At 46.4% G+C, this 12,761-nt stretch overlaps 2 protein-coding genes, 1 long non-coding RNA gene and 1 other non-coding gene across 4 annotated transcripts; all 4 read left to right on the forward strand.

Moving 5' to 3' along the window:
- Window positions 1–2,898: 2,898 nt before the first annotated feature.
- Window positions 2,899–2,970, forward strand: TRNAQ-UUG. Its single transcript has one exon. It is a non-coding gene; the product is annotated as a tRNA-Gln (tRNA).
- Window positions 2,971–8,220: 5,250 nt separating this feature from the next.
- LOC106866484 lies at window positions 8,221–8,829 on the forward strand. Its single transcript, XR_001406855.2, has 3 exons — window positions 8,221–8,301; window positions 8,395–8,444; window positions 8,724–8,829. It is a non-coding gene; the product is annotated as an uncharacterized LOC106866484 (long non-coding RNA).
- Window positions 8,830–9,518: 689 nt separating this feature from the next.
- On the forward strand, window positions 9,519–11,552 carry LOC100821317. The gene is made up of 4 exons (XM_010238270.1): window positions 9,519–9,588; window positions 9,720–9,812; window positions 9,900–10,805; window positions 10,924–11,552. Exons 1-4 carry the CDS (start codon window positions 9,519–9,521, stop codon window positions 11,550–11,552), a joined length of 1,698 nt encoding a protein of 565 aa, XP_010236572.1.
- Window positions 11,549–12,112, forward strand: LOC104584132. Its single transcript, XM_010238271.1, has one exon. It carries the CDS (start codon window positions 11,549–11,551, stop codon window positions 12,110–12,112), a length of 564 nt encoding a protein of 187 aa, XP_010236573.1.
- The last annotated feature ends 649 nt before the right edge of the window (window positions 12,113–12,761 follow it).

The following is a 12,761-nucleotide window of genomic DNA, read 5'->3' on the forward strand; positions in this document are numbered from 1 at the left end:
ATCCTTCTTGTTCTGGAACCAACGCTCCAGCCTGGTGCCACACGGGAGATACCAGATCGTCTTTGCCGCCGGACCACGCTTCACTTCTTCCTCCTCGCCGCTGTCAGGATTGGGGTCTTTTTCCTGTATCGGGATGTTTTGCATACTGGACAGCTGTGCATGTCTTTGTAGTCGCCCTTATATATGATGCAGTTCAGCGGACAAGCATGGTATCTGATGACCTCTAACCCGAGGGGGCATGTAACTTTCTTCGCCTCGTACGTGCTCTTAGGCAACTTGTTGCCGGAGGAAGTACCGTATGTAGGTAACTCAGAATCTTCGTGAATCCCGAGTGCACGATGTTGTATTTTGCCTTTATATGCAAAAGCTCGAGCATTACTTCTAGCACACTGTTATCCAACCCGGCATTTTCATATAACGGTGTCTCGGCATCCTCCCTCGGCTTCTCGAACTTACGGGACATCCTCTCATCCTCGGTTCATCCAACTGATTCTGCAGATGCTGATCGTCCAGCATTTCAACCATCCTACCGGTTGGAACGTCCCGTGGATCCTCGCCACGGTATGCTTCTTCACCAGGCTGGTCGTCAGACTCCATGTTTTCCATCTCAATGCCGTCATCGACTTCAATGCCATCCTCCTCGTGAGAAGTCCACCTTGAATAATCAGGCACAAATCCCCGCATGAGCAAGTGCATCTCGACATCCTTTGGCTCGTACAGCTTGCTGTTCCGACATCTCACACAGGGACAACACATCTTATCACCCTTTTCCTATGCATATCTTCCACGCCGGCATCGACAAGAGTCTTTAGCCGCTCTAACCCGTCCTCGTACATCCAAGCACGGCCCATCGAGCTACAACACAATTAAAAAAACGAATCAGCTTGATCGACAAAAATGAAATTTTTTGGCATGACTTTTGCTAAAAAATAGCATTTTGCACTATGAAATTCGATGCCTGCATTAAAACAAATTACCACCACCCACATGAAAACCACCCACATCGACACAACGGCCGGTATCACATCACATATGAAATGCACAGCACGAAGGCCGATGTCAACACACATTTAATATGATTCAAACATGCACGTACACCGGTCCCGAGGTTAAGCTTAACCCTAGGGCTAACCCCCAGGGGCTATGCTCCCACATAAGCAGCAACGGCCATGAACTCTAGAGAGAGAGAGCTACAGAGAGAGAGCTAGAGAGAGAGAGAGCTCATGGGAGCAAATTAAAGCCATAGAGAGGGCAATCCAGGGGGGAAGGCAGAGCTATGCTGCGGGGAGCCACGGATAGAGCGGGGGCAGACCGAGGGAGCCGCTATAGAGAGATCGGGGCCAAATTTCCCGCCAGCGGCCACAGCGCCATTAATGGCGAAATTGCCAAATTGGAGAAGAATAGGAGGAGGAAGAAAAGAGAGGAAGAGGGAGGAGAAGGGGGGAGAGCTACCTGCCGGCCGCTGCCATCAATTTTGGCGCGAGTCAGGAGAGAGCCACAACTAGTCCAGACAGACGCGCGAGGTCGACCAGCTGCGGCCTCGCACATTAGTTATATATAGGAAGGGAACCAGTGGCAGGTGTATGGCTAAACCGCCACTGGCGATTTACAGTGGCGGGCGGAAAAATAAACCGTCACTGGAGGGGTCAGTAGAGGCGGGTTAAAGGAGGCCCACCACTGGTGCTCTCCCACCAGCTTCCCCGCTTTAGTCCCACCTCGCTAGTTTACATGAGTTCCGACCAGCATAAAAAGGATTCCGCCGTCCCACTTACCGGTGGTTACTACTCAGTGCTCAGTGCGTTTCCCGTTCCGGTTGAGTACTAAACTAATGATCGGGTGGTGCTTAAGGGGTTCAGGGATGGTCATTGAGACTGAGTAGTACCATCATGTATTGAGTGGTCTACCAGTGGCGGTTCTTTTTTACGGCCGCCACTGGTGGTTGTTAGGGTTTCTATGGCCATGTCCAGTGGCGGTGACAAACACCGCCACTGGTGCGGTGACTTGTTTCGGGACAATATTCACCGCCACTGGTGGCGCTCGTGGATGCCTCGAGAAGTCTCCAGTGGCAGTGTGTTTTTTGGTCCGTTTTAACCGCCACTGTAAGAGATCACGGATGGGGTTTTCTGTAGTAGTGTATTCAGAAACATATCCCGGGTACACCATATGATTATTACGCTAATGTTGCATGACTGGTTTAGCAAAATAAACTGAACCTTAACCCAAATGACGCAAGTGGTCACTACACCAGAAAGTAAAGAACTATTCAGATGTATATATATATATACCAAAGTCTAAAAATCAATGCAGAAAAGGATTTGCAAATAAGTCACTAAATTTTACACTTAAACAGAGAAATCTAAGTGCACAGGCAACCTACAAGTTACACGACAGTAGATTTGTCAGAAAATCGAGTGTGCCAGCGCTACTATTTCTACTTCGTTGTACTATTATTCAAGCAAGAACCTTCGCATACCCGACTACTGGTTTTTCTAGTAATTGCATAATATTGCTTCTTGCTCCATACACTGCATGGATTATGTGATACGTTATAGCTATAGCACTAAATACATTATTAAATATTAGTATATTCGGACATTTACTTGATGATCTAGGGCAAGGCCGTGAGAGGCAGCCATTGCCCGATCCCTTGTTCTTGTGCGTGTTCCTGTGAGTTGTGAGCCCTGGTTCTTGTGCGTGTTCTTGTGAGTTGTGAGAGGCAACTCCAACAAACTAAAGACTTACAATTGGATTAATTAATACCGGAGTTGCTTACACATAGCCTTGATCTATACGCAACTCTTGTTCCACGATGTTGATTAGTTTCGTCTGCAAAATACAATCCTGCAGATAAATCTTGAGATGATACGCTATACTACTATTGCGCAATACAACCCGAAATGGGGCGTGGCCAAGTGGTAAGGCAGCGGGTTTTGGTCCCGTTACTCGGAGGTTCGAATCCTTCCGTCCCAGATTGTTTCTGATGAAACAAAAGATGAAATCATATTGTACTCCGCATGAGACAAAACTTTACCCTACGGAGGAAAAACAAATCAAGCAATTATTAAGCAATTAAATGTTTAAGACGATCCGCTGTACTACTATTATATAGAGATTGATGCAGTCATGGAAGAAATAGACACACCTCTTGTTTGTTCCACGATGCACCATTACTTGCAGCAGCCCCAATTGTATTTTGCCCTCGATCCCGTCGCGTTTCTGTTCATTTCAATCGGTGCTCTGCTGGTGCTTTGCCCTCGCATCGCATCGTTTCTGTTCAGATCGGTGTCCTCTGCTGTCGCCTTCTCCCTCATACAACAAAGTCTTCTGGAGGTAGACTTTCTTCCCATGGTTATGGCAGCAAAATTTCAGATTACCTGTTTCTTTTTTAATCTCAAGTCATGACCCGTGGATTGTTGTTACATGTTTCCGTAGAGATAGTGTTGATTGAAGACGCATGAAAACCTCATTCTTTTGGGACATTTTCCTATCTTCGCATGCTTCGCTGAACAGCATTCCACGTGAGTGTAAATTCTAGAATTCACACAGATACATAGAATCCTCTCTCCCAGAAAAAGGGCAAAAAGGCGTAGAATGTGCTTCAATGGATAACTGGATTACCTGAAAGTGTCCTACATGTGAAGAAGTGTACTAAAACATAAATTCATCAAACTATATCATCTATAATTCATGTACACCTATTGCAACTGCAATGACATGGTATCAATTGCTTACCTGAAAGTGTCCTTTTTGGTGATGACTTTCACTTGTGTGCTTTGGCTCTCCATAGTTTGTTGTTAGTCTATCCAATCAAAATCATTATTGCTGTCACAGCTTTCTGAATTGGATGCATTTCTCCTAGGTGAGGAACCAAAACTTTCAGATTAATTAAAAGGAGAGAAGGGACAACATCTTGGAACATCTGTGGACATGCAAAAGAATTACCGGAAACATGGGTCGAATTTATGACAGTAAGTGCTTGTCACAAGGAGTTCTAGGCAGTCTAATGTTGGGGGCGGCTTCTGACGGCTGCCATCAATGGTGGACATGGAGAGGAGGGGACATAGCAGACACCCTACAGAGGCAGAAGGATTTCAAGGAGGTAATACATAATTTCAGCACCGCTCTCTTGACATTATTGAGCAAGGCGAGATGTAGGAGATCGATTCAACCACCGTGCGAAGCATCACAATAAGGCAACAGAAACTCTAGAACATGTCAACTGGATGACTGACATATCTTCTCCACCACTTCATATGAAGATAAAACTTGATATAGCACATCTGTATGTTGTAGTGAAATAATATTGCTTTACCAATCTCCTGCATGTTATCTAGATCGAGGTACCTAGAAATAATCATGTGCAAACCTTTAAAATCCATTGTGTGGACTAGAAGGATATTTTTTCTTCCGTAGGGCTGCAACTCGTTGGTCTATAACTGAAGATCGAATACTTAATTATGCTCCCCCACACAGAATTTGGTTTGCCTATTAACTCAAACACGTTGTCGGCTTGTCCCAATAACCTCCGTAGGAGCACTGCTGCAGTAACCATGACTCCACTCCATGAGTCCATGCATAATAATAGCACAACATCACCTCCAAGCTGCAAGAGCGATACCTGCACAGGAACACCAGACAGAGAACACCGAGGATCAGAGAGGAGTTAATTGTCTACTCGAATGGAAGCAGATGGGCAGGGATCAGATGAAATTGACCATGATTCTTCTAGCTCTTAGATGAAGAATAGGCCACAGAGAAGAGCAACATGCGTACCTGCATTAATTAGGGAGACTCTCGGAGTTGAAGCACTCAGCACTTTTATTGTAAAATTTTAAACATCCATTGATTCAGCTCCTTAATGACCCTTGAGCTGATCAAGACATCGGATATGTTATTAGTTTCATCAGTACATTAGCTCATCCACATAAAACTTGATAAGGTCACAATCACCAATTAATATTTACGAATTTTTGCCAATACTCCTGTACTGTATCTTCTAGGAACAAAATTGTATTGCTTTGATATGTTATATCAATCACTAATATGAGATAAAATCAGTAAAGCGCCATCCTTCTTAGTTTTAGATAGTTCAAACTGAGCTTGGGTGCTGAACAAATTGAAGAACAAACAAATTTCGTCCTAAGAATCACTGTTATTTTTTTTGCTAAACAGGGTATCTGCACTAATTTAACTGTTGTAAAGTAAAAAGGATCAAAACTGATGTACTCCATCTCGACACTTATTATGGTCGGAGGTAGTAATAGAAACATTGAGAAAGTAAATATTGCCATCAAAATAATCAAAAAATAAATAGTGCTATGCCTCAAAGCACCGATCAGTACCACCGCATTAGCATCAAATCTATGCATGTATTAGCAACTTCCTGATAAAAACCTCCAGAATCAAGAAAGTAATAATAATTAGATATAGTTAAGAGTTAAGCACGTTACTGAAAAGGGCATGAGCACCTCGAGGCGAGTGTGGAGATCACGTGCAACATCCACCGTCCTGTGGCGCCATGGGCATACAGATTCTTGTGGTGGATCGACGGGGAAGCGACCTCGAGAGAGCGAAGGCCTGAAGGGTGAAGGCCACGGTACGGAGGAGACTGGGGCGGGTAGGGGCAGCGTTCTAGCCACAGCTGCCAGGGGCCGTACAGGGAGGGGTACGGAGGAGGCTGGGGAGGTGTTTCACGTAAGAGATCTCTTCACATAATGGCATTGGTTGGTAATTTTCTTCAATCCAGATGTACGGTTGTGATTGATTAATGCACTAAATCCATGGCCGGAAGTTTTGCTTTTTTGTGGGATTTTCTAGCCTCCTCTCTTTTTTATGGTTGCTCCGCCATTTACTTTTAATATATAATAGATGTTTATGCCTGACAAATTTCCAGTCATGTTTGATTAAATGTTAATAAGTGCCGTGCATCCTGCTCTTGAATTGTATTAACAATATGCATGTGAAGTATAAAGTGGAGGTTTGCTGCTACTATCTATGAGTCAAATTTAACTTCCACGTCTAATTATTTTCTCTCCACAAAGAGTGTTGCTTTACATGTATTTGTGGACATCCGGTTCTACTATCTATGTAGTATAAATATGTTCTAAATGTATGTAGGGGCTGGCGCTGTAGTTGTGCCACCTCGAATACTTTGATTGAGCTTCTATGGAAATTTGTGATCGTTTTTGCGGTATGAGTTTTTCTTTATAGTGTTCTTGGCACAGTGCTTCTCCATTCAAATTTCACAGTTTCATACGACAAAATAGTTTGCTTGATGTACGAATATTCTTTACTTTGTGGTTATATCTTGATCGTATACTACAAATGTTTTGGTTTTCATTACTTTCTCCGATCCTAAATTCTTGTCATTTTTTTAGTTCAATCTATTTATATATTAAAAGTACATGACAGAGCAACCAGAAAAAAAGATAGGATGCTAGAAAATCTCACAAAAAAGCAAAATTTCTGGCCTTTAATCTAGCATGGAGTTAAATCAGAACGGTCTGATCCCTTTATTCGCGCTAAGTGGATTTCCCGATCTCCAGTCTCCTCCGTTGGTACGTGGGTTTTCCCGAACTCCTGTCTCCTCGAATTGTGTTCTCCCCGACCGCCGTCGCCGCCGCCGCATCGTCCATTTGCTGGCACCTTTATCATCTGCTACCCTCCTCCTTTGCTGACACGTCCTCCACAGCAGAATCGCATCCTCTGGAATCGTGGCGGCTGCTGCTGCGTTCTCTGCTACCAACTTCTCTGGCTTCCGTCGCCTTCCTGCAGCATAGTCACCACTCCCAGTGATGTCCTTAATTCCCGGCTGTCAGTGGTGTCTTCCATGTCTCGATCGATGTTGTCGATCAACCTTGATTTTGTATGCGGATCACGCCACCTCTGCTCCGGCCACAAGTACCCCTGCTCTCTCCTTTTCTCACTCCCTCTCTCTATCAGCATGCTCCAGTTTTTTGACGGTAATGTTGGTATTGGTCCCAGAACGATTTGATTGGTAAGCTTCGAACATACGGTAGCCAGAGACCTCATAGTAGATAAATTATCAGTGGATTGGTCTATCTAGGGAGGTCAGGATCCTTGATTTGAAGAAGGGAACGTACGTGTTTAACATGGAGTGTTGAAATTTTCAGACAATGGAGCTATGCGTGAACAAAGAGAGGGAAAACTTCACGGACACAAGCTGCCACAAAAGTTTCTCCCCGTTAATGAGGTAGCCGACCATAATACTCTATAAATCTTCTTTATTTTGTTCCAAGCTCCAAGTGAATATTAAATACCATATGTCCTGCCCTTTGTTTCTGAATACTGCATTTTGCTTCTTTGCAATTAAAAACGAATCATATAGAAGCCCATTACATTCCAGCAATAACCCCAAAAGATATTAGAGGAGCAATGGAAGTTTGCTTTAGTACAGTTCTGGGCTATCTTTGGTTTCGGTTTTTTTTTCTCCGATGCACATATGTACGATCTCAGGTAAACATGCTGGCCGCCTGGCCATGTGGATCGTGATTCGTCAATATGAGATCAACCATGGTCTTCAACTCCTTATTGGTTAATCGGTTAGTATAATTTTGTGCCAAAGGATGTAAGGCCAGGATTAGTAGAATTTTTTGATTCGATCATGTTCTCCCAACCCAAATATCATGCTTATTACTCCCTCTGATCCTAAATCTATACCAATATATTAAATTGGAATTGGTGGGGATGGTACGACCGTCACCGTACGTACTGGACCGTTTCCGCCCGACCCTCTCGCACGGGAGAGTCCCTCGCACACGGCGAGGGACCCTCTTCCTCCCATGCCCCCGAACTCTTCTTCCTCCCCCTCCGCCATGCCACCGCCGCCGCTGCTCTCCCCCGCCGCGTGGCCCTCTCCTTCCCAGCGCTCGCCACCGCCGCCTCTCCTTTCCCCGCTGCTCTCCCCCTCCCCGAACTCTTCTTCCTCCCCCCCCCCCCCGGCCATGCCACCGCTGCCGCTGCTCTCCCCCGCCGCGCGGCCCTCTCCTTTCCCAGCGCTCGTCGCTGCCGCCTCTCCTTTCCCCGCTGCTCACCCCCGCCGCACGGCCCTCTCCTTTCCCAGCGCTCGCCGCCGCCGCCCTCACTGCACTCCCCCACACCCCGTCTCCTCTTCCCACACGGCACAATCCCAAATCCGAGACGAACTCAAGCAATGGAGTGCCATGGAATCCTTCGCCCGTTCTACAAAATCTGTCTCCTCTTCCCACACGGCACAATCCCAAATCCGAGACGAACTCGAGCAATGGGGTGCCATGGAATCCTTCGCCCGTTCTACAAAAGGTATTCGATCCCCTTGAACTCCAGAACACGAGATCGACATTGCCGCACCAGAAATATCACCAGATTGACATTGCCGCGCCTGAACTATTGCAGGCTTCTCGCCCAAACTTTCGTTAGACCGAGTGGCCCGAACTCCACACAAGGTACAGGAAAAATCTTGTTAAGCATCTGCCGTTAATTTCAGTTGGTACGGTATAGATCTTGTTTCTTTTTCATTATCGTGTTCATGTTGAATCTTCTTGCTTAAAGATTCTGTTTTTCTTGCTCAAACTGTCTGGAGTATATTTATGTTCATGCTTCTAATGCTTTTTAATTAACAGTTTAAATTGTTGACCCATCTAAGTCTAAGAGTATGTTGTTTATTGTTGATGGTGTCATATATCTCTGTTGGGATCTTAACCTTTTTTTCCTTGTGCTTGCAGACCATGGATCACGACGTTGAAACAAACACTCTTGAGGATTTAGATAACCGGCCTTTAAAAAAAGCAAGATGTTGTGAATCAGTTATTTTGGATGATTTACCTTCCGTCTCAGGTGATGATGATCAGGACATGCCAGTTCAAATTGACGTTACGAGCCCAACACATGGTTCACAGTATGATACAGCTCACAATACGAGAGAAGAGAAAAATCGAGCAAGACGGGAACGTGATAAAGCTCAACGAGGTATGATAACACCCAAGCAGAGGGAGGAGATTAATGCCCGTAGAAGAGCCAGCATCACGCCGCAGCAGAGGGAGGAGATTAATGCCCGTAGAAGAGCCAGCATCACGCCGCAGCAGAGGGAGGAGATTAATGCCCGTAAAAGAGCCAGCATCACGCCGCAATAGAGGGAGGCAAGAATGCACGTAGAAGAGCCGGCATTACAGCCAAGAAGAGGGAGGAGATTAAATGCCCGTAGGAGAGCTTCTAATGCCCGTAGAAGAGCCAATCTTACACCCCAGCAGAAGGACGAGATTAATGCCCGTAAGAGAGAGCAGAGGGAGGAGAGCAATGCACATAGAACAAACAACAGAAAAAATAAGACGTTTGAAGAGAGGAATGCTCAACAGAGGGCTACCAGGAAAAAACTTTCAGTTCAAGATAGGCAAGGCATAAATTCACAGCGAAAAGCACACAGGCAGACAATACCAGCCGGGGAGAGACAGGCACAGCTAGCACGACGTAATGAAACATTTGCAACCAAGAGGAAAACGCCACGTGCCCAGTCCATCGCAATGCCCTGCCCTAATACAGCTGAAGCCAACCACGTATCAAGCACACATGCATCCATTGTCAAAGAGACAGGTGCTTCTTCGCCAGCAAGCCCATCATCCAGCACGCCATCATTCACCATCAGAACCGACGGTAATAATCAAATTAGTGGCACACTTCTTATGCCCAGATATTCTGTTTTGTTAAGCTCGATCACATTGCAGGTGACAAGGAAACCTTCCTCAGGGATATCATGGACAAAGACGTCTCCTCCGATGACTTGATGGATGATGAGTACTACATGTTTGCCGGAGAATGTATGCCCCAACCTTCAAATCTCACCGATTTATATTATAAGATAATGTGTTGTTCTCTTATAAGAATGTCTATCTCAATACCTACAGGTTCCGCAGACATGGACATTGACGGACCAGCGGATGCAGCTCCGACAAGCAATGGCATCGACCCATTCGACTTCGTCTACTCAAATATCCCAGACAGCACCCATATCTTGGAACACGGTGCGAACTGCGATCACTGCAAGGCCAAGAAGTTTGAGTATGAGAGCAAAGGATTTTGTTGTCGGAATGGGCAGATAGAGCTTGCAGACCCAGATCTAGAGCCCATCCCGGAGCTTATGAGGCTATGGTCTAGTGCTGATGCGGACTCACGTCATTTTCAAGATAGCATTAGGTTCTTCAACGGTCACTTCTTCTTCACAACCCTCGTCGTCAGCCTTGACGACAACTACACAAACATGAGGTCTGGGGTGTACAAGTTTCGGGCGCACGGAACAATATACCATAATGTGCATTCTTTCGGGGCTGGTTCAAAACCCGAACATCTACAGCTCTACTTCTATGACGACGATCCCAGTCTAAGCCATCGCAGTGAGACTACCAAGAACCTGGACCAAGATGTCGTCAAAAAGGTGGCAAACATCATGAGAGGTAACCCCTACTCCACGACGTTTAGGAATCTAGGCACCCATGCGGGCAGCCTCGCGAAGTACCGCATCGACCTGAAAACCGACAAGAAGCTGGATCAACGGACATACAACACTCCTATTGCATCAGAAGTGGCGGCTATCTGGGTGGAGGGCACCGACCTGGCGAGGAGGTTCAAACGCAGCATCACTCTGTACGGAGACAACGATGAAAGATACAGCATACAGGCTACACATGGCTGCTATGACCCGCTCTCATACCCCCTCTTCTTCCCAAAGGGGCAGCTCGGGTGGCATCCCAACATCCCGAAACGAGGTGTGCTTTGGGAGTTAGCACAACGGTCAAGGGACGACGACGATTCAGGTTGGCCTTTCCGAGATGATTTAGCATTTCAATTTCTATACCATTATGATACATTTCTAAATCTCCTCCCACCTTGCTTTTCAGAAGAGACAGGTAACCGTCTGTGTGTATCTGTTAGGGACTACTACTGCTATAGGTTACAGACGCGTCCTGCGATATTCAACCCGATACTACACGGAGCCACAGATTCGAGCTGACCTATACAAAGGCGTCGTTGATAGCATCGCGGCAGGGGAGACTCGAGCGAGTGAGGTTGGTAAAAGGACAGTGCTCCCATGGTCATTCCAAGGAGGGGATAGATGTATGAAGAGAAGGCACATGGACGCAATGGGCTTGGTGCAGAAGTACGGCAAGCCGGACATCTTCCTAATGATGACCTGCAACCCCAATTGGGATGAGATTGTCAACGAGCTGTTCCCCAGCCAGACACCTCAGTACCGACCGGACCTCTTCGTACGGGTATTCAGAGCTAAGCTTGAAGCCATGAAAGACATGCTTTTCAAAGAACACATACTCGGCGTTGTCATAGCATATGTTTACATGGTCGAGTTCCAGAAGAGAGGCCTCCCACATGCCCACTTCTTGCTTATCATGGATTCTAAATACAAGCTCAAGGTGCCGGAGCAATATGACCGCCTAATCTCAGCCGAGCTCCCAGAAAAGCACAAGTACCCGGACCTTTATGCCATGGTCGTCAAGCAATGCACGGCCCGTGTGGTGTTCTTAAGTCAAATAACGTATGCATGAAGGACGGGTTGTGTAAGAACCTATACCCGAGGCTATTCAACAGTACCACCATCCAAGGGAAGGATTCTTATCCTGTATATCATCGACGGGACAACGGTCGCAGTGCTCATGTCCGAGGTCAGACGCTGGATAATAGATGGGTCGTGCCGTACAACCCTTACCTCCTCCATATGTTCAACTTCCACATTAACATCGAGGTGTGCTTCAGCATCAAGGCAGTCAAATATATTTACAAGTACATCTACAAGGGAGGAGACCGAACGTCGATGAATTTTGAGCAGCCTGACAGCGACGGAAACATTGACGAGATCAAGAGATATATTGACGTGAGGTGGGTTACTCCACCAGAAGCTTTGTGGAGGATCTTTGGCTTCAACCTGTACGATAACTCGCCATCAGTCCTACAGCTGCCGCTTCATCTTCCGGGTATGCATATGGTATCGTTCAACGCGAAGGAGGATCTTAGAGACGTAGTCGAGCGGGAGAAGGCATCAAAATCAATGCTCACGGAGTATTTTGAGGCCAACCAAACACACGAGTGTGCAAGAACCATACTATAGAAGGATTTTCCAGAATGGTTTACATGGCAGGTGGGAGATAAGTATTGGAAGGAAAGGAAAAAACGGCCCCAAGTAGGCCGAATCGTGTCAGCCCATCGCGCGGAGGGAGATAGGTATTATCTAAGGGTACTGCTTAACCATGTTGTAGGCTGTACTTCATTCGAAGACATGCGAATGGTTGACGGCGTCCTATGTGAAACATTTCGGGAGGCTGCCGAAAAAAGGGGTCTTATCGAGGCCAACAACGCACTCGACGAGTGCCTAACGGAGGCAGAGCAATTCGCGATGCCATCGTCGCTCCGAAGTCTCTTCGCAACAATATTTGTATTCTGCGAGCCCAGAGATCCGCGCGGTCTCTAGGATAGGCACCTTGAGGGAATGTTAGAAGACTACAGACAGTACATCACTTGCCCAATCACGGTGGAGCAGAAGGTGTTGCTTGACATCAGAAAAATGCTGCAGTCCATGGGCAAAGAAATAACGTCCTTCCCTCTTCCGAAAATGGACGAAACATATGACGACACTGGCGGCGAGGCTAGAGAGATCATCGAGGAGTCCAGTATCGCGGTCGACATTGAGGACGCTTCTTTGGCGTCCTCCCTTAACCCTAAGCAGAGGTCTGCATACGACGAGATACTTGCGGCTGTTG

The sequence above is a fragment of the Brachypodium distachyon genome, chromosome 3, assembly GCF_000005505.3.
Source record: "Brachypodium distachyon strain Bd21 chromosome 3, Brachypodium_distachyon_v3.0, whole genome shotgun sequence".
NCBI lineage: Eukaryota > Viridiplantae > Streptophyta > Magnoliopsida > Poales > Poaceae > Brachypodium > Brachypodium distachyon.